The 27,088-nt window shown below is 49.5% G+C and overlaps 1 protein-coding gene across 1 annotated transcript; it reads right to left on the bottom strand.

The window, feature by feature from the left end:
* SMIM3 (small integral membrane protein 3) lies at positions 1–26,555 on the bottom strand. Its single transcript, XM_075541830.1, has 2 exons — positions 25,967–26,555; positions 1–1,393 (listed from the first exon to the last, which is right to left on the bottom strand). The coding sequence occupies exon 2, from the start codon at positions 1,381–1,383 to the stop codon at positions 1,201–1,203; it is 183 nt and encodes a 60-aa protein (XP_075397945.1). The 5' UTR covers positions 1,384–1,393; positions 25,967–26,555; the 3' UTR covers positions 1–1,200.
* Positions 26,556–27,088: the final 533 nt, after the last annotated feature.

Below are 27,088 nucleotides of genomic sequence, written 5' to 3'. Positions count from 1 at the left end.
TTCGTTCTAGTATTTTATTGGCAGTTGGCTGCATACATCAATGAAATCAGATCAGGGTATAAGCGTTGCTTTCACACACACATATCCTCATGTCTGTGCAGCCTCCTTGTATCACTTAATAAACCCCAGGTTGCTTCTGCCTGGGGTGCCTAAGAGCTGGGTTGGTCCAGAAACTTCTCGTATCATTGTTCTGAGTTGCTTCCAAAGTCCAGGAACACCTTCTACTCTAAGGCAGTGGCTCTCAACCTTCTTAATGCCACGACCCTTTAACACAGTTCATGTTTTGGTGACCCCCAACCAAAAAATTATTTTCGTCAATGTTATGAATTGTAATGTAAATATCTGATATGCAGGATGTATTGGATGACCCCTGTGAAAGGGTCATTTGACCCCCAAAGGGGTCGCGACCCACAGGTTGAGAACCGCTGCTCTAAGGTCTAGGTGAGCATGCCATGGTGGCACTGTGGGTGAGAGGAGGCGAAGGGTGACGTAGCATACAATGGAGCTAATGACAGTGGAAGTCCAGACAAAGGGAACTCAGCCTCCTGCCATTTTCCAGCAAGGCTTGAATGTCAAGGGTAACGGGGAGGAGAGTGCGGGAAGCAGCCCAGACCCCAGCTCCCCTGGCTTTGAGAAGAAAAGGCAGAGGCTTCTTGCACACTCCACAATGGCAGGGTCTTGCACAGAAAAGATCCCGGGGCATCCCATCCATCCTCTGCCTCCCTTCTGAGAAAAGTCGGGGGGACTTGCATCTTAAAGGAAAGAGTGTGGCTGCTGGCCCCTTAGAAGGAGGACACAGTGCCCTTTGTGTATTCTGGTCTTGGGAGCACTGACAGAGGCTGCTCCCGCTAAGGCCACCTCTGGGTCCATCCCCCGCGATTGGGGTCTTTGGTCTCCAGAGCTTCTCCGCGCTCAGAAACACCTTGTGATGTGTGGTAGCTCACAGCAGCGTTCAGCTCCACTCAGACATGGGGTTCTCAGCCCCGATGAGGCAGGACGGCCAGCGATCATCCAATTATCATCCGCCTTCCAAAGAGCAGGAACCTGGGGCTCACAGAGTCAGGTACCTTGACCAAATGCATACAGCCGGCCAGGGGCAGAATGGACACCAGCTCCGTTCTCCACTCAAACACCTGAGAGGTGGGAGTGGGGGGGTGGGGGTGGAGTCCTCATCCCTCACTTCACCCTCTCGGGGGGCCCTCAGACAGCCCCGTTGAGGACTGGGTGCGTCCGCATGCGATAGATGATGACAGCGGTGGCCGGGCACAGCAGCAAGGAGGTCATGATGACAACGGTGGCCAGGATGATAAGGACAATCACCCAGATGTCCAGGATGTGCTTGGGGAGCTCAGCATGGGCGGGGACCTCACTGATGGCATCCATGATCCTTCACCTGCAACAGAGAGCAAAGGGTAAGTCCCTGTGGTGCCCCCTCGGCCTGACGCCGCAGTAGAAAAGACACCTGCTCCACCGCCCAGAAGCCCAAGGCCTTGACCAGCTGTGAGCGGCACCAGGTCGACACTCGCCACTAGCTTGCGCAACGGCAGCTTGCGGCCATGCAGTGGCTCCATGGGAGAAATGCCTGGCAATCTGCTCCCATCAGGATGACAGCCCAGAAACCCTATGACGCAGTTCTCCTCCGGAACCCACAGATGGTGGGTTTCGTTTGTGAGCCTGTGGGCCACTAGACACTCAGGTGTAGTCTTCCATTTAGGCTGCACCCCAACTACCAGCCCCACGAGCTAAGGCCTGTTCATAGCATTCCTGGTTCTATTTATTTGTCCTTATCTTCAGGGAAGGAGCCCTGGTGGCAGGGTGGGTACGCGTTAGGCTCCCAACCGCATGGCTGGCAGTTCGAAACCACCAGCCGCTCTGTGGGATGAGGACAGTACTTTCTACTCTCGGCAAGAGTGACCACTCAGGGAAACTCACAGGGGCAGTTCTACCCTGTCCCATGAGTTGGCATCGACTCGAGGGCGGTGAGTTTGGCTTGGTATCTGCAATGATTTCTGTTTTATAAGAACTCTAAAATTAGTTTACCCAAGGATGTGAACCCAGATTTGTGGACCCCACAGCTACCGGAACAAGGGACTGCTGATCAGGAAGGTGTGCGACAGGGCTGTATGGTCTCGCCATACTTGTTCAAGCTGTATGCCGGGCAAATCATCAGAGAAGCTGGCGTGTACAATGAAGGATGTGGCATTGGGATTGGAGGCAGGCTTGTTAACAGCCTCTGATGTGCAGATGACCCCATCCTGCTTGCTGAGGGGGAGGAGGGCTTGGAACCCTGATGACCATCAAGGAGTGCCGCTTTGAGTGTGGGTTTCGACTCAACGTGAAGGCCCAGACCTTCACAGCTGGACCAATAGGTAACGTCATGATCAATGGAGAAAAGTTGAAGTTGTTAAGGATTTTGTCTTGCTTGGATCCATAATCAATGCTCATGGAAGCAGCAGTCAAGAGAACAAAAGGCATGTTGCATGAGGTACATACGCTGGACCAAAGACTTCTTTAGAGAAGTGAAGTGCAAGGATGCTACTTTGAGGACTAAGGTGTGCCTGACCCAAGCCGTGGCATTCTCAAGTGAATCAGGAAGACCGAAGAAGAATCGATGCACTTGAATTGTGGAGCTGCAGAAGAACACTTAAAAATACTCTGGCCTGCTACCAGGTCAAACCACTCTGACTTGGAAGAAGCAAGGCCAGAGCGCTCCTTAGAGGCATGGAAGGCAGGACTCCATCTTCTACACTCGGGCAGTGAAAAAAGGGGAAGGCCCTCGACGGACGGATTGACACAGTGGCTGCAGCAATGGGTCCCCACACAGGAACCACGGTGAGGTTGGTGCGGGACCAGGCGGTGCTGCCTTCTGTTGTGCACAGGGGCGCCGTGGGTGGGAGCCGACTCAATGGCACCTGACAACAACAACAACAACAGAGCCGCCATGCTTGCTTAACCACCAAACTAGCACACCATCCTTCCAGTCCTGTCCCTTCATCTGTAAAATGTGAAATGTTGGTGCTGGTCCTGGAGCCTTGGGGGCAGAGCAGTTCACCATTCTAAGCGTTTGGCTGCTCACCAAGAGCTTGGGGTTTGGGATCCACCATCCCCTCTGCAGCAGAAAGACCTAGCCATCTGATCCCTAATGGTTACACTCAGGAAAGCCCGATGGCAGGTCTACACTGTCCTATGGAGTCGTTGTCAGTTCGATTCAGCAACACCTATCAGTAACAGCAACATCTTTCTTTGACTTCTGGGAACAAAATCCTCTTCTCTGCAGAGTTCTCACTAGTCTGTTCTCTATGCTGTCCGCGGTGACTCCAACCTCCAGCCATTCAGTTAGCAGCAGAATGTATAAAGCCTCGTCTTTCTCCCAAAGAGCAGCTGGTGGTTTCGAACTGCATAACAACTATGCCACCAGTGCTCCTCGGGAATGGACAGGCCATTACGATTCTCCAGACATTTCTCTATCCTATCCAGAAGCCCCGGTGCTGTAGTGGTTACATGTTGGACTGATAATGCCCAAGGTCAGCAGTGTGAAGCCACAGCTGCTCTGTGGGAGAAAGACAAGACACTCAACTCCCAGAAAGAGTTTCACTCTCCGAAACAGTTCTACCCTGTCCCGTAGAGCCCAAATCAACTTGATGGCATTGAGTTTGTTTCTGTTGTTGTTGTTGTTTTGGGGGTGGTGAAGGTAGCCAACCAAAGTTCTCCCCGGGGCTTTTATGCACAAGCTATTGGGAAAGAAGATTCCTTCTGCTGGGGCTGCTGAAGTGGAAAGCTGGCGTCTGGCAAAGGATGGCTGAGGGCTCTCTGCCCCCGTGTGGAAAGAGGGTGTCCTAGGAAGGGAAGAGATGGCATCTTGGTGACCTCACTCCGTACCTGAGCCTGGCTGACTGACCATCCCGGATGCAGCAGCCAGTCAGTCACTGCTGTGTAACGTCAGTGCGATTCCGTTCCCTCCCGGCATCTCAGAGTTCTGATGGATAGACTTAATGTCGTTGCTCCCAGACAGACTGGACCCACAGCGCCTGAGTGTCTTGGCAACTGTGCGCAGCACCCCAAGCCAAAAGACACACCCAGCAGTCTGTTTATTAAGTGTTTAGGTTCAAACAACTTAATAAGTGTTTATGTCCTCCCAACTTAGTGCTGTCTGAAGGGTGGGAAGAATCTACTAACACACACAAATGGAATGACAAAGCAATCTTGAAGTTCCCTTTCAACCAGTTTCTTAGGAAGAGCGAGTGCACTTGTGGGGCACTGCCCACCTTCTCAAAACGTGGCCTTGGACGAGACAGTGCCGTCCCATTGCCTCGCCCACACTGATGCTCGGGGAGGACCGCCTGTTGGCCACAGCCCCTGAAGAACAGGAAAATCCGGAGAGCAGCGCAAACTCAAACTGGGAAGTGCTTCGAGCTAGTCGTTCCCTGGGTTGGAAAATGTTTCCTCTGATACATTTTCAGTTCCCAAAGCACTAGTCTCTCTCTACACACACACACACACACACACACACACACACACACACACACACACACACACACACACCGCACGTGCCCAGTTCATCGTGGAGCCTCAGCACCTGCTCCATGCTCGGGAACCATGGATTGATGCATGTCCCTGTCAAGAAGGCACAGGGTTGGCGCAGTCGCCTACATTCCCTTCTAGATCAATGGTCTATGAGTCTAGGCAGGCAAGGAGCCCAGTTCAAAACCACCAGCTGCTCCGTGGGAGAAAGATGAGGCTCTCTACTCCTGTAAAGAGCAACAGTCTTGGAAACCCACAGGGACGGATCTGCTCTGTCCTAGTGGGTTACTATGAGTCAGCATGGAACAAGAGCAGCGAGTGTGCTGAGGTTTTTGGAGAGCTCAGGGAAAATGCCCATTTCCCGGCCCATGTCCTGCTCTGACATGTTCACCGCCTTCTCTGAGGCCATTGACTTCTGTCTCTGCCTGTGAGAATGTTAGTGTCTGCATGATTTGTCACAGCAACAGACAGCAGCAACATCCCTGGACAGCAAAGGAGGGGCCATGCATAGCCAGCGTGACATGCGGCCATTTTCATGTGTTCACACACTTAGCACTGGCACGTGACGCCCAATCACCAACCCTCTGTACAACCAAACCAAGCACTGCCCGTCCTGTACCAGCTCCACAAGGGTTCTGCTTGGGCCCCTAACTGCAGTCACCGTGCCAAGTCTATTTTGTTAGGCTCTTCCTCTTTTTGCCAGCCCTCTCCCCCAGCATGATGTCATCTTCCTGGGACTGGTCCCTCCTGATAAAGCATGTGAGATCACGTCACCCTCACTTGACTTCCTCCCAGAGCAGCCTGGTGTGACTTCCTCCTACACAGATTGGCTCTTCTTCTGGCAGTCCAGGCTACTTTCAATAGTCTTTGTCAGCACCATAGTTTATTTTACTGTTTTTTTAATCACTTTATTGGCGGCTCATACAACTCATCACAATCTATACATACATCTACTGTGTCAAGCACATTTGTACACTTGTTGCCATCATCATTCTCAAAACATTTTCTCTCTACTTGAGACCTTGGTATCAGCTCCTCATTTTCCCCTCCCTCCCTCCCAAACCCTGGATAATTTATCAATAATTATTTTTTTCATGTCTTACTATGACCAATGTCTCCCTTCACCCATTTTTCTGTTGTCCATTCTCCAGGAGGGGGTTATATGTAGATCATTGTGATCAGTTCCCCCTTTCTCCTCCACCTTCCCCTTCCCCTCCTAGCATCGCTGCTCTCATTATTGGTCCCGAGGGGGTTATCTGTCCTGGATGCCCTGTGTTTCCATCTCAGATATGTACCAGTGTACATGCTCTGGTCTAGCCGAATTTGTAAGGTAGACTTGAGATCATGATAGTGGGGGGGAGGAAGCATTAAAGAACTAGAGGAAATTGGTATGTTTCATTGGTTCTACACTGCACCCTGACTGGCTCATCTCCGTGTGACCCTTCTGTAAGGGGATGTCCAGTTGTCTACAGATGGGCTTGGGTCCCCACTCTGCACTCCCCATAATTCACAATGATATGAATTTTTGTTCTTTGATGGCTGATCCCTGATCCCATGAACACCTCGTGATCACACAGGGTCGGCACCATAATTTAAATGCACCTACTTTTCTGTGGTCTTTATTCATGGTCCAATTTTCACATATAGGTGAGGCATTCCCCTAGCTGGGGTCAGAGACACCTGAGTTTTCAAAGTGACATCTTTGCTCTATAGACTTCAAAGAGATCATGTGTAGGACATTCCCCACTGCAATAAGGCATCGGTCTGCTTTCCTAGCAGCTGCTCCCATGCATGGTGACGGTGGATCCAAGTGACAGGATTTCTTGACGATCTTTTCTCCCTTTATCATGACGCTGTCTACCGGACCAGCTGTGAGGATTTTTCTTCTCTTTACATCTGAGTTGTGATCATACCGAAGGCTTTAGTCTTCATCAGTAAGGGCCTCAGGTCCTCTTTATTTTCAGCAAACAAGGCTGTGTTATCAGCATGTTCCAAGTTGTTAATGAGCCTTACTCCGACCCCAATGCGATGTTCAAATACGTACACAGTGCTTATTAAACACTTTATAAGTACTTGATCTGGTAGCTATTTTAAAACGAATAGCATAGACCTACATGTGCTGATCTGAACTGAGTTCCAAAATAATTTAGGTAGGAAAAGAAGTAAGGTAAAGGATAGGCTGGGTTTTGGGGAGGTTCAGATTTAGTAGAAGTAAGTAGATCGCTAGATGAGGAGAGACCTATGAAAAAAGAAAAGCCACGTCTGAGGCAGGGTGACAGTGGCTACCACTGAGGACCTGGGCAAGAAAAGGGGAAGCCTTTACTTTCATTCTGCCTGCTTTTATAATATTGGGATCTTGTAACTACTTTGTGTTTTTAGTTTTTTATACCATCTGCATAGAAGAAACCCTAGCTGCTTTATTTCTTACTTTATAATTCTCTATTTAAAAGCAACGAATGCATGTATATGTAAATATTTTAATACTTTTATTAATAAAATTTAAAATGTATTAATAAAAATTGTGGTTGAAAATATAGATAGCAGAACATATATACCAATTCACCCGTGCATGCATGGGGGATTCAGTGACTTTGATTAGGTTTCCAAGGTGGGCAACATTCTCATCCTCATTTTCCAAGGTGGCCCATTCCCATCAGCATTAACTCATAGCCCCTTGTGCATCAGAGAAGGGTGGTTCGCAGAGATTTCAAGGAGGCTTGACTTTGACGCGCACAGCCAGCCCTTCCTTCTGATGAACAAGCCCTGGGAGCACAGGGATTAAGCAGTTGGATGCTAACCAAAGGGCCAGCGGCTCAAGTCTACCAACCACTCCAAGAGAAGGTCCTGAGTGCATTTGCTTCCATAAAACCAAGAAAATCCTCTGGACAGGTCGGCTCTGCCATCCAAGGCTGCCATAGTCAGACTCAACTCCGAGGGATTGGCTTACTGGTAAAGGTTTGGTTTATTCTTTGGGGGCTTTTTTCCAGAGGCATCTCTGGATGAACTTGAACCGTCCACCTATCCGCTAGTCTCGGAGCACTTCACTGTTGACAGGACGCCAGACTTCACACCAGAGGACGTGAGACCCTATGCCTCTAACTGGTGTCTTATAAAGAGGAGCACACACACAGAGATGAGCGCACAGGGAGTAAAAACACCATGTGCAGATGGGGCAAGTGCACCCACAATCCCAGAAGTGCCAGCAACTACCAGGACCTGCCCTGAGAGGTGATGCGCTAGAACCAGATTTCTAGCTTACCTGACCACCACTAACGTCAGTGCGTCACGGCGAGGGGGCTTGCATGCTGTCACGATGCCAGAGCTATCCGCTGGAATTTTCAAGAAATGGATCCCTTCTAGAAACACACTACCTGTCTAACACCTCAACGACAAAAAGACAAACAATCCAATTTAAGCATGGGCACAGGGCATGGACAGACACTTCACCAAAGAAGGTATTCAGGGAGACAGCAAACACACGAAAAGATGCTCCCACTCAGGAGCTAACTGATCAATGCAAATCAAACTAGCATGAGATACCACTTGACCCGGCAATAAGGACCTTGATAAAAAAAATTAAATAAACCAAGAACAACAAACGCTAGTGAAGCTGTAGAGAGACTGGAATACTTATACCCTCCTGGTGAGGCTGCAAAATGCTGCCACCACAATGAAAACCAGCACGGTGTTCCCTTGAAAAGCAGAAATAGAATCCCAGGTGACAGCAACCCCATCCCAAGCATATGACTTAGAGAAGTATGAGCTGGGTCACAAATAGAAATATGCACGCCCACAGTCAGCACAATAGCAACAAGAGGCATGAACTGTGCACTAGCACACCAAGGCGGATCATGGAGAAGATTGCACGATGAACCTATGGGCTGTCTCAAACAGGGATGAATCTGGAGGGCATTGTGCCACGTGACATGTATCCATCACACAAAAAAGGGCAAGTATTCTGCATGTAGCCACGACTATAAATCAAGACGAGGTTTACACAGAGAAAGCAGCACCCTTGGGTGGTTACCAGGAAGGGGACTAGATAAGAGGCAAGCGTTCATTCCGGTGAAGGGAAAGGCGATTCACAACATGGGGAAGTTAGCAGAACTCGGCCAACACATTGAAAACTGCTCAAGACTAGAGCACGCGGGGCGCCCGTGCGGGGCAGACACGTGTGGATGGCTGGGACCCGCTAAAGAAAAAGACAATTGTGTGCACCAAATAAGTGAAAAGAGAGTCCGCCGAGTGGGAGAGTTTTTGACAAAACACAACATACAAGGACTAATCTCTAAAGTCTATAACATGCCACAGCACCTTAATAAGACAAAAGACGAGCAATCTAATTTAAAAGCGGGCAAAGGTCACGGACAGTGAACCAAAGATGACATCCAAATGGCCAACAAACGTATGAAGAAATGCTCATGATCACCAGCCATCCGGAAGGTGAAAAATCAAACAAACGATGAGCTACCACCTTACACCCTCATGCCTAGTCAAGGTCAGTGAAGCAGAGAATAAAAAATGCTGGATGGCAGCGGGGAGATTGAAATGCTCACACACTGCTGGTGAGACCACAAGGACATAAACCACTGTGCAAAGTGATATGATGCTACTCAAACACCTGGGAAAAGAACTTTCGTGGGACTCAGCGATCATTCTGCTGCGTACCTGTTCTACAAGAACAGATTACACACGCCCGTGCTCAGTGCAGCACTGTTCACAATAGCAAAAATATGGAAACAGCGCAATGCCCCCCAGCAGAAGAATGGATAGACAAACTTTGGTAGGTACACACAATGGAATACTAGGTATCCCTAAAGAAAAACTAATGAAACCATGAAGCACCTCGTGGCATGGATGGACCTGGAGAATACCATGCTGAGTGAAACTACTCAGTCACGAAAGGATGAACATGGGAGGTGAACAACAGAAACACATGTGAAGGTAGACAGCAGTCAGTGTAAGACATGAACAAAATAATAATTTATAAGATAGGTGGGACAAACAATCTGGAGGAGAAAACAGCAGGACCGACAGTTCCAGGAAGACATGGGAGAGGGGAAGGAGGGGAAAATGAAGTGGATGTTAACAAACCCAGGGACAAGGGAACAACAAGTGAACCAAAATCGATGGCCAAGAGGGTGTAGGAGGCTTGGTAGGGCTTGATCAGGGCAATGTAACCAAGAGGAATTACTGAAACCCAAATGAGGGCTAAGCATAATAGTGGGACAAGAGGAAAGTAAAAGGAAACAGAGGAAAGAACTAGATGGCAAAGGGCATTTATAGAGGTTTAAATACAGGCATGTACATATGTAAGTATATTTATCTATGATGATGGGGAAATAGATCTGTGTGCATATATTTATAGGTTTAGTATTAAGGTAGCAGATGGACATTGGGCCTCTACTCAAGTACTCCCTCAATGCAAGAACACTTTATTCTATTAACCTGGCAATCTGTGAAGATCACCTTCTCGACATGATCGCTGAAGACAAAGTGCATGCATAAGCAAATGTGGTGAAGAAAGCTGGTGATGCCCAGCTATCAAAAGATATAGACTCTGGGGTCTTAAAGGCTTAAAGATAAACAAGCGGACATCTAGTTCAGAAGCAACAAAGTCCACATGGAAGAAGCAGACCAGTCTGTGTGATCATGAGTTGTCGATGGGATCAGGTATCAGGCATCAAAGAACAAAAAATCATATAATTGTGAATGAGAGGAGTGCGGGGTGGAGACCCAAAGCCCCTTTGTAGGCAACCAGACATCCATTACAGAAGGGTCACGGAGAGAAGACAAGCCAATCAGGGTGCAGGATAGCAATGATGAAACATACAACTTTCCTCTAGTTCTTTAATGCTTCCTCCCCACCACTATCTTGATCTCAATTCTACCTTACAAATCCAACTAGACCAGAGGATGTACACTGGTACAGATAAGAGCTGGAAACACAGGGAATCCAGGACAGATGAACCCCTCAGGACCAATAATGAGAGTAGATACTAGGAGGGGAAGGGAAAGGTGGGGTAGAAAGGGGGAACCGATTACAAGGATCTACATATAACCCCTGCCTGAGGGATGGACAACAGAAAAGTGGGTGAAGGGAGACATTGGACAGTGTAAGACATGACAAAACAATAATTGATAAATTATCAAGGGTTCATGGAAGGGAGGGAAAAATAAGGAGCTGATATTAAGGGCTCAGGTAGAAAGAATGTTTTGAAAATGATGATGGGAACAAATGTACAAATGTGCTTGATACAATGAATGGATGTATGGATTGTGATAAGAGTTGTACAAGCCCCCAATAAAATGATTTTTAAATCATAATAATGTATAATTTATCAAGCGGTCCTGAGAGTGGGAGTGGGGGGAATGAGGAAAAAAGGAAGAGCTGATACCAAGGGCTCAAATAGAAACTAAATGTTTAGAAGATGATGATGGCAACATATGTACAAATACGCTTGATACAATTGATATATGGGATGTTATAAGAGCTGCAAGAACCTCCAATAAAATGATTTAAAATATATACAAATATTTAAAAATATATAAATAAATAGAAAGAATTTTTCTAAAAGGACAAATATTATGAGATCAATATTGTGTGTTAAAAAAAACACATTAAAACCAGGAGCAAGACATTGATAGCAAGGGGAACAGACACTGGAGGGCAAAGGGGGGAAAAGAAGTCACAGACTAGCCGGAGGATGGGTGCTCACTCTGGTGGGATGGATGAGAGTCGCCCACAGAGGGAGAAGAGCAGTCCAGGAGTGGGGAAAGGGTAAGCTTTCGAGAATGTTGATTCGTTATTTAAACTGTTGAATACAAAGTTGATGATCCAAAATGTTAACCCCTCTCCTAATTTACAATAAAAATGGTTTAAGCTTGAAGGGGCGAAAATGCACATCAGTAAACACAACAGGTATACTCCTGCAGCGACGGTGTTGACTATGTAACACTGTGAGTAGATACATAAGTAGAAATGTATGCTAACCGAGTGAGAGACACTGTAGAGTGTATAACACCGCATTCATATATACTGATGACTATTTCTACGTGTGTGTGTGTGTGTGTGTGTGGCACAATTGTAGAAACTCCTTAAGCACTGGGGCTGAACCACTGGACATGAAGGCTAACGGGCATAGCCTGGAGGAAATAGAGGTCAACTGATAATACATAATTCATAAAGATAATTTTCTATATCCTAGTCCAGTGAGTTGTGTCTGCGGTCTTAAAAGCTTGCAAGTGGCCATCTAAGAAGTATCTACTGGATCACTGGAGAATAAATTGAAAAGAAAATTCAAGGAAGCAATCAATTCAAAAGGCTAACGGTCCACATGGACCACAGTTTCCTCTAATCTTCCTAACGCCACAACCCTTTCATACAGTTCATGTGGTGGTGACCCCCAAACAAAATTATTTTCATTGCTACTTCATAACTGTCACTTTGCTACTGTTATGAATTGGTCAACCCCTGTGAAAGGGTCATTTGACCCCCAAAGGGGTCGCGACCCACAGGTTGAGAACCCTTTCTCTAACCTGCGTCTAGAAGGTACCCAGCTACCTACCACTACACAGCAATAAAGATCACCACATTACAGAACAATAAAGACCATTCTAATCCAGACCCAAACCGAAGGTCCTGGTTACAACAGGCACACAGGCCAAAAAAAAGTGAACCAAAATGCCAAAATAAGACAAAACTTACTGATTAGAGAGAGATTAGAGGACCCCCCAAAACTACTGCCCTGAGACAACAGAACTTGAAAGTGAAGACACTCTCCCAGAGGTCACCTTCCAGCCAAATAAGGGACAAGTCTATAAAACTAAGAACGTAAAGAATAGGTTCCAACTCATTTTAAGGTTGATTTAACCATGGGGTGGGGGGTGGGGGATGTTGCAGTTACATAATCTGTTGATTGAAGGGGTGGAGTTTAGCCTGATAATCAGGTCGCAGCTTGATGACCTCATTTGGAGGCGCTAAGGAGATAAATAGCTCACTGGCACATGACACAAGCTCACTCCCCGTGAGACATTCCTTCTGACAAGACATATAGACCTCTGCTAGAGGCTTGCAGCAGGAGAAGCCACATGGGGACCCCTGCCAGCGCTGAGATGCTTCCACCACCATTGGATCCACAAGACTTTCCACCCACCGGCCTGTGATCTTCCTGTATTCGGCATCATTGCATGTGTTTGGGGAGTCTGAGGAGGATTTTATAGATTGGTATAGGACATATGGGCTAATATCAGAATTATGGACTTGATCTGAACTGGGCTGGAAGGTTGTTCTCAATATCCAACTGCTCTTGTATATAAAGGTCTTTCCTAAACACATTAGGAGTCTCCCTAGATTTGTTTCTCTAGTCTACCCGGACTAACACAGGGGAAGATATTCGAAGATTGATGTGGCAGTGACTGCGCAATGCTCCTTGATATGACTGAACAATTGAACTACTGAATTGTATATGCATATAATCGGTACCAGTAAAAGGGGGGGATGAATACATTCCTCAGAACAAAGATATATGAAACCCACAGGGAAGCGTTTGCCCAAAAGTACAGCTGGGGAGTCAGAGAGGGGCGGGATTGGAAATGCGGGAGGGCCGACTCCTTGTGGCGATTGTAACCAGTCATGGAACCATGTGTGTGTGAACTATTTTTTGGAAAAACTACCTAATTTGCTATGTAAACTCCCTTAAAGCACAATGCAATGTGTTGTTTTGGATCCCTAGAGCAGCAGTGGGGCTGCTGAAGTGGGGAGGGAGGTGAGCCCCAGCCTGCCAACAGGGCAGGGTGAGTCCCTGAGAGGCCCATGACACTAGAATAAGTCCCCACCAGCTTCCCGTGTGCACGTCGAAGATAAGCCAGTCCAAACCTTATCACAGAGAACTTATCTGCTGGAAGAAAACGAAGTGCTTTTTTTTCTTGTAACTGAAAAATTCTGAGAAATCCCTTTTCTCACGCCCCACCCCACTGCCTCTTTCTCCTCTCCTTGCTCAACACAGTGCACTTCCCTTGTTGGTCTTGACCACCACAGCAGTTCAGCTGCCCACTGGGATGCCTAGAACACATTTTGAGATTCGCAGTTGAGATGTCCACCAAGGGTCCCTGCAGAGCGACTGCCCCTGGGCTGGCCAAGTCAAGCATGAGGGGGCAGAGGGAGCTCAGGTGCCTTGTTTCAAACTCAGTCCCAGAACACATGTCCCCCCCACATCACAGGGGCTCCAGTCACTTCCAGCCCTCCCTGCTGCTAAAGAAACATTGTGTCCCTAAAGTCATAGCAAAGTGAACCTTATGGTCAGCATCTTTAATGGTATGCTGGAAATGTTTGCTTGAGAAAAAGCAGGTCTCTCGGCTCCTGCTATCTGACTTCTGGTTGACCTCAGTTTGCCATCTGGGTGCACTGGTTCCTTGTGAGTATATAAAACCTTGTTTCTTAGTGTATCTAATTGATAGCTGAACTTCAGTCGGCTTATCGGTGCTCCTCAGAAATGTGAGTTGTTATTTCTGATTAATGGCCCACAGGGATATGACTGAAACCATTCATATCACAAAGTTAGCCCTAACACTGATAAGAAAGAGAGCTTTTTCACGCCTACTAGAAGCAAAACAGCAGTCAGACCTAAGTTTCTATCTCGCATGTCATTTTAAGACAGCATACTTCATCTGCTTTTTACCTCATTAATGATTAAGAAACTTTGACATGTGTTCAGTATAAGTTTATCTAAGAAATTTGCCTTAGCACCACTCCTAAGCTGACCAGCAGAACAGCCACTGGTAGCAAACATGCCATCTCATCAGCTACACGGCCTACACCACCAGCCCTGGGAGCTGGACACGTATGTCACTGCTCCTCCCTAGCCCACAAAACACAGACACTGAAGGTCTGGGTCCTCATAGTGACCCTATACAGCGTTAAAGAGACCATGAATCTTTATGGAAGCAGAAAGCCTCATATTTCTCCTGAAGAGTGACTGGTAGGTTTGAACTGCTGACCTTGATCTTGCAGTTAGCTGTCTAATACATAACCCACCACACCACGGGAGCACCTCCTTTCCTATGTTGAGCAATTCAGTCCATTGAACAAAAAACAGTCAATAATCAAAAAATGACTGGTATCTATTAACAATACTCAGTGTATGGGCAGGGATGGACTTGGGGGGATGTGATTTCTCCAAAGGTGAAAAACTCATCCCATCTACCAAGTACTCCACTTGGCCCCAGTTAAACCAGAAAGAGGCTACCCTGCACTGCATGCTTGGGAAGCACCAACTTTTCCTCCTGGGAACATTTTCTTCAAGCAGCAAAAAGTTGATTTCCAAAAAGAAAAAGAAAAAAAACATTGTTCTAGCCAATCATCTCATATGGTAGTTATCAGAGAAAGTATATAAATTATAATTTCCCACAAATTAGAATTTACAGAATAAATAAATTCAAAGCAACTTGTCTGCACTATGATCTTTCAACTGTGAAGTTCTCTAGCCCCAACAAGCAACTTCTTCTATGGCAGGGCAATGTTGTATTTGCTTGAAGACCCTCAAGTCAAATAACTCAGTCCAGTGTTTCATTCGCTTGTCAAATACTAGTTATATACAAAATACCCTCTTTGGAATTACTAGTATTTATCCAATATACATCACTTCTTTCTACTCCAGAAAGCACAGAGAAGTTAAGTTTGCTTCCTTCCCTGTAATTCTCCTGACCACAGGATCACTAGTACTGTATTTGTTTAATACATACCAAGTGCAAGTGACTGTCAGGAGCCTTGTCCCCTGAATTAGCTGACTTACCCCTCACAACTATCTAGGGAGGGGTGGAGGGAGTTATCCATTGATTTTATAGACACAGAAATTAAGTCTGAGGTAAACCAGCCAGCCATCACAAAGCTAAGAAATGAACCCAGGTCTCCTCCAGGTAATCCTCAACCACAGATTACAGTCAACTCTTCACGGTCCACTCAGTAGAGCCAGAGGTTCGAGTGTGAAGACATCAGACCCAAAGTTCTAAGTCTAAGCCAACGGCCAATTTCCACTCAAGACTTCACGATCGGAAAGAAAGAAGCAGTCTACATAGATCAAGACTCGCTGCCATATAATAAATTCCAACTCTTTGTGACCCTAAGGGAGAGCATAAAACTGGGCTTGTGGGCATCCAAGACAATAACACTTGACAGGAGTAGAAAGCCTCATCCTTCTCCCAGAGAGCAGCTGGTGGCTGTGAACCTTGCAGTGTGCAGCCCAACATGTAACCACTAAGGCACCAGGGCTCCTGCTTGCAGAACGAGATTGCTCCAACCAGGCAAAAGCACACATGCACAGATGAGGAGTGGGGAGAGGGAGGGCAGCAACGCAGTGCCTCCACTCCAACTCTGCCCTCTGCTGCTTTTACCCAACCCCGACCCTGCTGCTTCTCCTGCACATGAAGTCCTCCTTACCTACTGTGATGGTGCTGCTATGGTTAGTTGTCATCAAGCCGACTCTAACTCACGGTCGCTCCACGTGAGCCCAGTAGAGGCAGCTACACTCCATAAGGTGTTCAAAGCTGTGACCTTTTGCAAGCAGATGACCAAGTCTGTCTTCCAAGCCACCTCTGGAGAGGTGAACCACCAGCCTTGCAGCTCATAGCCAACCAAGTGCTCAGTCACTGGTGTCATCCAGGGTCTCAGTCAGCGGTCTGCCATAGACCAAACCCTCTGCTCTCAGAGTCACCAGATGCCCGTGGGTGTCCACGGCTGTCACCTTACAGATGGCTTTGTCTTTCTCTTGTGCAGCAGGTTCCAACGGTCAGCCTTTCCATTAGCAACCACGCCTTCCTTCCAGCACTCCCTCACAGGGCCCCACACTCAGGGGGAGAGGTACTGAATAAACAGGTCTTCAATCTGCAGATCCCTACTCGCCGGTGCACCGCACAGCCATGGAAACTCTCCCAGGTGGAGGGGCTATTTGGAAACAATAGGGGACATGGAAGGATTCTTTCCTTTCCACTCTCACTATAGACTAGTGTAACAAGCCCACGCCCCAGGGTCAGTCTGCTTGGGTTTCCATGTGACCCCACCACTGTCTGATTGAGCAAACTTGAGTACATTACTCCAAATGCCCCGACGCTTCCATTTCCTCAGATGAGCAAAAAAGCAAAACTGGACAAAGCGCAGGTGAGCTGCCTCAGCAGCGCACAGGGGCAGAGCACTTCCCCACATCCCTACGCACAGGAAGCGGTCTACAGACGTTCATGCTTATTAATGGTTAATAATCCTTCACCGTGGGACTTGCTGGCCTAAGTAAGTACCCTCCCTCCCTTCAGCCCAAGTTCCTGCACATCCCAGACTCAAACCCCGTCTTTGCTTTATGAGCAAAGATGATTAATGCCTGTTAACGACTTTTTGTAATCAGCCAGCAGAGTGACTGATTAAACTGACCTATTCATCCAGTCCAAGTATGACGCTGGGATCGTTAACAGTGCAATCTAGTTCAGAAAGCATTTATGGTGTTGTGCTTCCCTGAGGATCGTGGAGGGGTAGCAGAGACAGAAAGAAAAAAAACACAGGATTTTCCCTTAAGAAATTCATTCTCATCTGGAGGGGAAAAAAAACACATAAAGCTGCAATAACTAATTACGATACAAAGCAGTAGTGCGGTGTTACACTAGCAGTACATACCACACGACACTATAGAAGAAACAGTTGGCAGGGCACGAATTCCAGGACGGCGAGGAGCTCAATTTGAACATTGCCTGCAAGGGGCCACAGTGGCACTCTCAGGGAAGCACAACATCAATGGTTCAAACCCACCAGGACCTCCTTGCAAGGAAGATGAGACTGTCTGCTCCCAGCAAGATTTACAGTCTTGGACACCCGACAGAAAGTCGCCACAAGTCGGAATCGACTAGGTGGCAATGGGTTTTGCTTCTACTCTTACACTCAAACCCACCAGCACTTCCACTTGGTCATCTGCTCCCAGACAGACGTCTGCCCAGGACACCCCACGGGCAGATCCACTGTTATATGGCATCTGTATGTCGGATGTTGTACAGCACAATAAGTCGGAATCGACTCCACCTCACCCAACAGCAACAAAAGCCATGTGATAGTTAAGCTTCTTGTGCCAACACAGCACCTGGAAGAAGATATGGATGGAGTTGATGATCAACTTTGGAGATGCAACTGACATAAAGGGCTCTCTGGAGACCAGTCCCCTCTCTCTGCCTTCACCATCATGCCGACAAGCCACGCGAGACCTGCATTGAGCCCTGTGATGGGCCTACTCCACTGGATCCACACACGGCCCCACCCACCGGCCAGTGATCTCCCTGCATTCTGCATCACTGCTTGTGACTACATGAGTCTGAAGAGGAGCTTACGGACTAGTATCCAACTAGTAGGCTAGATTTGAACTAGGCTGGGATGTTCGCTTAATATATAATTACTTCTTTATGTAAAGCTCTTTCTTACACATATGAGTGTCACTGGATTTGTTGCTCAAGTCAACCTGGCCTCACACAAGCCATAAAGTGAGAGAGTGTACAATGAGACCTGGCAGGCAATAAATAGTGCTGTGATTAAGTGCTGTTGAGCCAACTTGAAACTCATAGTGACTGGTGGGACAGAGTGGAATTGCCCCCACGGGCTTTCCAGGCTGTCATCTTTGACAGGAGCAGATGGTCAGGTTTCCCCTCTGCGGACCTGGGCGGGTTCATAGCATCAACCTTTCGGGGAGCATTCACATGCTGAGCTGTTGCACCACGAGGGTAAGACCATACCAGAGGCCCAAAAGATATGAGTCCTCATGCCGTCGCTTTTGCCTGTGGTAGGATTGAAGACTTTAGGAAGGGATTCTCTGATGTGGGCTTTGAAGGATAAGTAGGAGTTCAAGAGGAAGAAATGAGGAGGGAGGCAGGAAGAGCAAAATAGGCATCATACTGAACCCAGAAGTGGCTTAAGCAAGTGGCTTGATTTCTTTGAACTTTTGCTTCCTCGTTTGTAAAACAAGGAGAATAATAGCAGTAGCAAATGAGCAAATAGTAACCACAGTTAAATAAGGTAGTACACGGTACACAGGGAAACAGCAACCAAAACCCACTTCCATTGAGTTGATCCAGACTCAGAGCAACCCTGCATAGGATTTCTGGGGCTATCAGCCTTTGTGAGAATAATAGCATCAACTGCCTCCGAAGGATGCAAACTACTGAGCTTGAGGCTCATAGCTCATAGCCCAACCCACTATGCCTCCAGGACTCCATAGGACACAGGAAGGGCTTCAGGAGTACTAAATTGGGCTAAGGTGCACACATAGCTCCCACGTTCAAAAAAACACCCTTAGTTATGGTTTGGTGACTTCTCTGAGTCTGATCTGGGAAACCGCTATGATCAATTGCATAAACCAATAGCCTTTGATGGCCTGACCCCCGAATTTGCAACTTCCACCGGAAATGTAGAGACGGTTCACTGATGAAGAAAGCAATAAAAGAAATGACTTCCTGCAGGCAGCAGCATAATTGCCCCAAAGCGAGATAAAAAGCAGGTAGAGGCAGGTGGCTTCTGCAGGTGTGGCCTCAGTCCACCACTGCCAGAATGCTCCGCAGGCAATGCCACTGCCATTTCCTTTCCACAGGACACCGAGGCCTGTGGAGCCAGCTCTGAGTCACACGAAGCTGGGTGTGTGAAGACTCACTGCTCTGCAAGCACCTTAGAGTGTGAGCACAGAGCTCGACAGTTTCCAAGGTAGAGGACTCAGGTCTCCACCAGCACCCCTCACCTCCTAAGACCCTCCCTCAGATGGAGTTGATGGACCTGTCAAAGACCAATGGAGCACGCAGAGCAAAGAGACAACAAGGGTAACCCAGCTACAAAAAGGGGAGCCCCCTGGCCATCTAGAAGGCTGGACACCTAATGAGCTGCGTCACAAGCTTCGATCCCACCAAGTTCCCACAGTGCTGCTGTTCCCTCCTCTTTCTTCCACAGATCGTCACCTTCGATCTCCAGTGTCTGTGTCCACCATCTCAACTTACATGGCACCTCCTTAGAAAAGTCCTTCCGGACCCTCCCTCTCCAATGACCCCCCTAATCCACCAGCAATTCTGTCTCACACCTTCTTTTCTTTACCTCATACTCTTTCCACAGTCTAAAACGAGCTTCTTTGTTCTTAGGGTTTCATCTTTGCCCACTCAAATGCAAGCCCCAAATAAGCCAAAGCCTCACCTCTTGTCCCCTGCTGTATCCTGAGCACCCAGTACAGTGCCTGGCATACAATAAGTGTCCAATGAACAGAAAATCAGTGAGGGATGAGTACGGGCAGACAGGGGAACTTCACATTTAAAACTCAACTCCTGGAACTCAGCTGGGGGTGGGGGAGTGCGCTAAGAATCATGACCCTATAAGGCCCAGTGACTCTAGAAGAACCCTCTGGCCAAATGAAAAATGGCCGCCGCAGAGGATCTGATGGTTATCTAAGCACCCCATCCCTTCAGGAAAGATTAGCGGGGCCTTTCTTTCCAGGCCCACCTGTATGGACCAGACAGAGGATGGCTGGCCTTTCCAAAAGGAAACCCTGGATTCCTTCTCCCTGGCTGGCCTGGGCTGGGGCAGTCAAATCCAGTTTGGATCCCTTCTGGGTGTGCACACTGAAATGGGTGGTGGAGGTGCGTGGGTCTGCCGCCCAGGATATCACCTTTGTTTCTTTCTCTTCAGAAGAGGCCACAGAGGCTGATGAAAGTGTACGTGTGGGGAGGAGAGGGGCGGGGAAGAAAGGAAGTGTGTCCAAGTGGACCTGTTTGAGAGAAGGTCAACCCAGGGTCACATAGCTCTTGGAAAGAGTCCTCCTCCCCTTGTGGAATAATGAGCCTCCCACATGTACCAGCCCCACCCAGAATCCACTTCACCAGGGACCTTGGCTCCAAAGAAAGAAGCCAAAGGCGGGACAGGACGTGCAACTATCAAGAGAACCCAAAATACATCAAGTGGGAAGTCTCTCTCCCACGACCGAAGGTCCCCGAGGGGCACTCTGTTCTCTTGCCCCTGCTCCTCCAACTATCCCCCACCCCCGCCCCGTCTCATCCAAAATTCCTAGCAGGCTGAAAACAAGTTCCCTGACCAAGTTTCTATCTGCTGCTCTGTGACAAGAAAAATGGAAAAATACCAGGATATTTCAAAGAAATCAGAACACAGCCACAGCTGTGGAAGACAGCATGTACTGTCTTACCCAGCCACTCACAGTCTTTAGAGATCAACAGAAGGCCTGGAGAGGAGAAACGTGAGCCAAATCCGCAGCATGTTCCAACCTCTGTCATCCATCATGGTTATTTACAGCGACTAAGTGCCTGCTGTGTCTGGGTCACCACAGGAGTGGACAGAAACAAACTGCCCATGCAATGGGCTGACAGGAGGGCTCCGTGATCGGGCACCCTGCTTCACGTGGGATCCCGAACAAGCCAAGTCTCCCAGAGCAAACCCCACTGAGAATGTTCGGCAGAAGACTCTCCTGTCCTGTTTCCTGTGAACACGAAGTGGGAAGCATGGCTCAAGGGAACAGCCACATGAACAGAGGCCAAAGTTGAGGATTGTGAGATGGGGAAAGGATCCAGGACTATCCCAGTGAGCCCAGTGACTCACGAGTCCTTAAAGCAGAAAAGCCAGGGCAAAGAAGGGGTCAACGCAAGTTGGGACATGAGAAAGGACTCAACTAGACACTGCCAGCTGTGGAGGTGGAAGAAAGGGACTATGTGAATCGAGGGATGTGGCAGCGAAACGAGGACCTTGGTCCTACACCCTCAACAGGCGACATTCTGCCAGCAGCCCAAATAAGCAGGGATCCCTGGGAGGTGCCAAACAACTGTCTACTAGCTGAAAGGTTGGTGGTTCAAAGCCACTCTGAGGCACCTCAGAAGAAAGACCTCATGACTGCTTCCACGGTCATAGCTAGGAAAACCCCTCAGGGCCCAGCTCTGTTTAGAGACACATGGGCTTGCTAGGAGTCAGAATCAGCACAAAGGCAACTGATTTGGTTTGGGTTTGGATTCTCACCTACCAACCGTCTCCACCTGGATTCTAGACCGATGAGACTAGGACCAGCTTCTGACCCACAGAACAGTAAGATGAAAAAAAACTGTTTGCTTTTAAGTCACTAGAAAAAACTCTCACCGCCATTGAGCCAATTCAGACTCACAGAGATCCTATGGGACAGGGCAGAACTGCTCCTGGGCTTTCTGAGACTAGAACTGTTTACGGGAGTAGAAAGCCTCCTTGGTGAAGGCAGCGATAGAAAGCGAACACGTTGTGTGGTCCTGGACCTCGTCATGCTTTCTAACTGGGCTCAGTGTTCCCATCAGTCCTTTGGGGAGGGTGAGCAAGGTGATCTCCAAGGGTCTGGCCAGCTCTCAGAGGCTGACTCTGTTCTCTTGCGATCCTAAACCCTCCCAAACTCCCCACCCACCCACTCCAAAGGGGTGGTCTCGGATGGAAGATCCCCTAAAGAGAACAGAACAGAGTGAAGGGAGGAGAAAATTCATCTTGGAAAAACTCCCCAAGTTGTTTCCTACGGTGCCACGCAAGCCACTTGTTACTGTCTTCGCATCAGCAGAGGAATGAAGTGGAAGCGTCTGGGAGAACGTGATAAAAGCAACCAAGCAGCTGTCAGAGCACTGAGGAGAGAAGGGCTGGCAGGCCTGGCAGAGGCTGGGAGCAAAGTCCAGATCTGCGCTGTCTGCCTGAGGCAGGTGTACGCCATCACTGACTGAAACCCATGTGGAGAGCCCAGCTTCTTTTCATCTCTCTCCCCTGGGCCTCCTCCATTTCATTCTCTCTACATAGTAGGTCATCAGCAATTTATATGCCCAATCAGCAAATCTGCAAAGTGAAGCCGCAATTGTTTCTGCAAGTTTGCTGTGCTTGCATGTTGCTGCAATGCTAAAAAGCTCTGCTACTGGTATCACAACTACCAGCAGGGTCACCCCGAGAAGGAGGTCTCAGTAGTGCTTCTAGAGTCGGAAGGCCTGGCAACCCCCCACCCCTAAAAAAATTAGCCAATGAAAATCCTATCTGGATTGTAACAGATATGATGCTGGAAGATGAGCTTTGAGTCTGTCCTATTGTTTAATAAGACAAACGCATGTAATTCTCACCTGTTTTGTCCCATGTGTGGCAACCTACCTCTCAGCCTTTATTCTCACACACCTAGTGGTTCCCTGGGGAGCTGAAAAGATAGTGGGGTCCCTACTGACACACTAGTACAGTGGCTGGCAGCATCTCACTTTACTCACCCCCAGTTATCTGTGACAGGCAAGATCTAAACCCAGGCTCTGTATTCCAATGAAGTTCAAGACTTAGTTTTGGGAGCCAGACCGCCTGGCTTCCAATTACAGTTCTACCATCACCTGTGTGATCGTGGGGGCGTAACTACTCGCCCTCCCTGGACCTCAGTTTCCTTCTGCATAAAACAGAGGTGATGCTATGGACCGTATAGAATTACTAACGTCGACACCCGCGGCTGTCAAGTCGAGTCCAACTCACAGCGACCCTGATAGAAGGCTCCCAAGACCTGAATCTTTATGGAACAGATGGTCTCATCATTCTCCCTCAGAGCGGCAGCTGGGTCTCAACTGCTGATCTGTCTGTTAGCAGCCCAATGCGTAACCCACAGTGCCCCCATGGCTCCTAAGAACAACATCTAAGTGAGTCAAAACATGAACATTTGCATTACTAGGCAAACCCCCTACAATAGCGCCTGTCGCACGGTCAGCACACAACAGCTACTCGAAATGATCAGCACTCCACCACGCACAGCACCCGAGTCATCAGACGGGAGATGCAAACTGCGCAAATGCCAATATTTACACCTCTAAATTATGAGTGGGTGAAAAAACTAAAATCAGGTGCCGTGAAATCAAGTCCACCCGCTGTGTGTCAGACCAGAACTGCGATCTCGGGGGTCTTCAAGACAGCAGACCATCAGGCCTTTCTTCCAAGGCACCTCTAGGTGGGTTCAAGTCCCCAACAGTGGGGTTAGCAGCCCAACACTTAACCATGCGCATCACTCAGGGGCTGCAGGAGTTTGCATCCCTGTGCCCATCTTGGCCATCTCTGCCAACAGTGGCAGTGCATGATGAGCCAAGATAAAGAGTCTCTTTCCTGGTACAGACTTCCTTTATAGGGTGGATGTTGAAATCCACAGGGAAGAAGCAGGTATGAAAAGGAAGCATCCGAATGCAGCTGAGAAAGCATCTGGGGCTGTGTGCTCCCTAATCAGTCACCCAGACCCAGTGTCAGAGCTGGGCCAGATGGCAGGTGCCCAGAATCTCTAGTTCCTATCTCAAACACTTCGCCACAGCTGAGTGATTCACAGAAGAGGGAACCCCCTGCGCCTCACTTCAGTGGGGTCCACCGCTCAGAGATGAGTGGGAGCTTTGATGACTTGTCACGTGACCTGTAACATCCGTGGCATGACTCATGACCCTGGGCCAGCTGGAGACAGGAGGTTGCTGCTGGAGCAGAAAAGCGCTTCCCTGTGGAAGGACATCCTGACGTTCAGCAGCGCTGTCTTGTGTGTGCTCCGGGGAGAGGGTGCTGAGTGCCCTGCATGACCCGAAGGGCACATCACGTGGGCTGAACCGCAGGCAAACAACGCTTCTGCTCCACCCCCCACTTCCTCATTTTATAGCTGGAGAGGGCGAGGTCAGAGAGGGTCTCTAGACTCCCTAGAGCTGTCCTTCCGACACCCGGCCCCCATCCTGATGGTGTACAGACTGCAGGCACCAGGGATCATAGCAGATAGAGAGGTGATGGGTCAATCAGAGATGCTGATTCTCAGCCATTCTTCCACCCCTACAGTCCGGAGCTTTGGGGTGGAAGGGCCAACCAGACAGTGCCAGGCGGTGCAAATGGTTGACCCTCAGCTGCTAATCGAAAGGTTGTTGGTCTGAACCAAGCCAGCCAGCAGCACCCTCCCAGCGCGATCGGGCCATCTAGTCTCATCAAGAGGGTGGCCAGAGGGCCCTCTGGGGCTCAGCCCTACTCCAGAACACATGGGGGTGACCAGGAGTCAGAATCCCTTTAAGAGGAACTGACCTGGTTTGGGTTTGATAAACAGCGAAGTTTGGGGAAGTACACACTGTCCATGTGCTCAACTACTAACCAAAAGGTTGGCAGTGCAAAGTCACCCAAAGATGCTGGGTAAAAAAACATAACTGGCTTCTTTTTTTTTCCCCTAATCATTTTCTTTTTTTACATTTTATTAGGGGCTCATACAACTCTTATCACAATCCACACATATACATACATCAATTGTATAAAGCACATCCGTACATTCTTTGCCCTAATCACTCTCAAAGCATTTGCTCTCCACTTAAGCCCTCCGCATCAGGTCTGGCTTCTTACAGACCACAGATAGGAAAGCCTCTGGGCCCGAGGCAGAAGGGGCTCGATGGGGACTGTTGTGTAAGAAACAAGCGGAGGTGCCAGGATGAAGAACCCAACCCCGCCACCTTCCACCCACATTGGCCACCACCCGCCCACCCCCATCGGGCTGTCCACGTCTTTCTTTCACTGAGTTGAATATATATTCAGGGCCTAGTTGCCAGGCCCCGCGTGTTGTGCAAAAGGAGCCCGGGTGTTGGGCACATGGAGCCGCTGACCACAAGGTTGAATCCACCAGCGGCTCCGAGGCAGAAAGAGGAGGCTTTCGATTCCCATAAAGATTTCCACCTCGGAATCCCACAGCGGTAGTCCCACTTCCTCCCTGGAAGGCAGTGAGTTGGGTGCGCAGGAAAGACGCCTCAGGAATCAGGAGAGAGAAGCCGTCCTGGCCCTCAAAGAACTCACACGTGCGTGGAGGAAGGACTGCCAGACAATAAGCCAATTGCCAGCCATTAAACCCCAAGTAACGAGACAGACAGACAACCCAAGGGAGGTGGGAAGGGAAGGACGGTTTCTCAGCAAGATTCTTTCCCCAACCCCTTTCTCATCTGCGGGCAATCTTGGGGAGGAGGGTCAAAGCTAGTGTGGGAGTCCAGGCAGCCTCGCCACCCCAGACTCCAACCCCCAGGCTCCGTCCGCGCGGGGCGCTGAGAAAGGCAGCGGACGCAACACGCTGCTCAAAGGCGCCGCAGGTCGGGCGCTGGGATCTGTGGCAGCGCCACGGGGGTACAAAGGCAGGCGCGGGGAGAGGCTGGCAGAAGCGAGGGCATTCGGAGAGAACACGCCTCCGAGTGTGGCTGGGGGTCACGGACCCGGAGGCCCAAGGTGCCTGGGGCTTCGGGACAAGGAGAGAAAGAAATGGGGGGTAATGGAAAGGAGGGGCGGGGTAGGGGGAATTGCAGAAGTGAGGATGGGGTGCAAATAAGGGAGAAGAGGGAGTGGAGAGGGCACATCGGAAGCGCCCTGGGGTACACGACCTCCCGAGGGTTGGGTCCGAGTGCGAACAGCGACCCCACCAACACGCCCGATGGTTCCACTCACCCCCCAGTCGCAGAACAGCGGTTCCGCCCCGCGCCCCGCCGCGCTCAGATCGGAGTGGGTCCACGGAAAGTTCCAGGGGCACGAACGACCCGCGCTCGGCTCGAGGCCCCAGGGACCAGACGGGCTCCGACTGCGGGAAGCGGCCCCCGGTCTGGCGAGCGCGCCCGGAGAGCGCCCAGACGTGGCCCGGCTGCGGCTCGGCGGAGTTCGGGGAGGCGAGAGCGCGCAGGAGGCCGGGGCGCGCGGCTCCGGTCCCGACGCGCTCGCGGGGCGCGAGTCTGTCCCCGGACCGCGCGGCCGCCAGGTCCGCCCCCGGCAAGCCCAGCCCCCGGCGGGCAAAGCCGCCGGCTCCTCCCCCGGCTCCCGCGCGGGTGACGCGGGCCGAGAGGCCGGCCACAAGAAGAAGGAGACTTGGAGGCGTCTGGCTAGCCTCAGACCCGCCCTGTGGCCCTGGGCATTTGGCTTTGCCTCTCGGGGTCTCGATGACCCGCTAGAACCTTGCCAGCGGCGGTCAGTTCATGGAAGAAATGACAACGAGATGTGGTTGGGGCCGTCCAGGATCCTGACTTAACAAAGGGCGCGTTGCCTCCGACTCTCATGCTGGGAAAAGTACGTGACGCAAGCCAGCTGCTCTCCGCTGCTAACTTCAAAGACTGGAGCAAGACCTGTTTCTGTAAAGATTACAGCCGGAAACCCCCCCCCCACCACCACCACCCAGTGTGGTCGACAGGAGTCTCAATACACAGCCGGGAACGGAGGAGGCTCTCTACTCCCGGAAAGACTCACTGTCTGGGAAACCCACGGTGGGGGGCGGGGGGCGGGGGGGGGCAGTTCTACCCTGCCCTATCGGGTCCCTGTGAGTTGGAATCGACTGGACAGCAGAGAGGTTCTTGTTCTATTTGGTTGTAGAGCGCTTTGAGAGGACCAGTGGAAATCGGGTTGGTTGGTTGCTGTAACATGCTTTTGAGCATCCTGTTTATTTTCTGATAACAATTAAATGCTCCTTTCAAGGCGACCGCCCTTTATAGAGTTCAGTGTCTGCCAGGCTACCCAGGTGCCGTCTAAGGCCCAGCCTCCAGACTAGGCAATGCCCCTCTGCCTCTGCTGCCCCCTTCAGAGACC

Source organism: Tenrec ecaudatus, chromosome 2 (assembly GCF_050624435.1).
Source record: "Tenrec ecaudatus isolate mTenEca1 chromosome 2, mTenEca1.hap1, whole genome shotgun sequence".
NCBI lineage: Eukaryota > Metazoa > Chordata > Mammalia > Afrosoricida > Tenrecidae > Tenrec > Tenrec ecaudatus.
Note: the sequence above shows the minus strand (reverse complement) of the source record. Positions and strands in the feature narration are given on the sequence as shown.

What these genes read in the sequence shown, in the direction of transcription:
- SMIM3 (XM_075541830.1), bottom strand. Translation starts at nt 1,383, where the DNA reads ATGGATGCCATCAGTGAGGTCCCCGCCCATGCTGAGCTCCCCAAGCAC.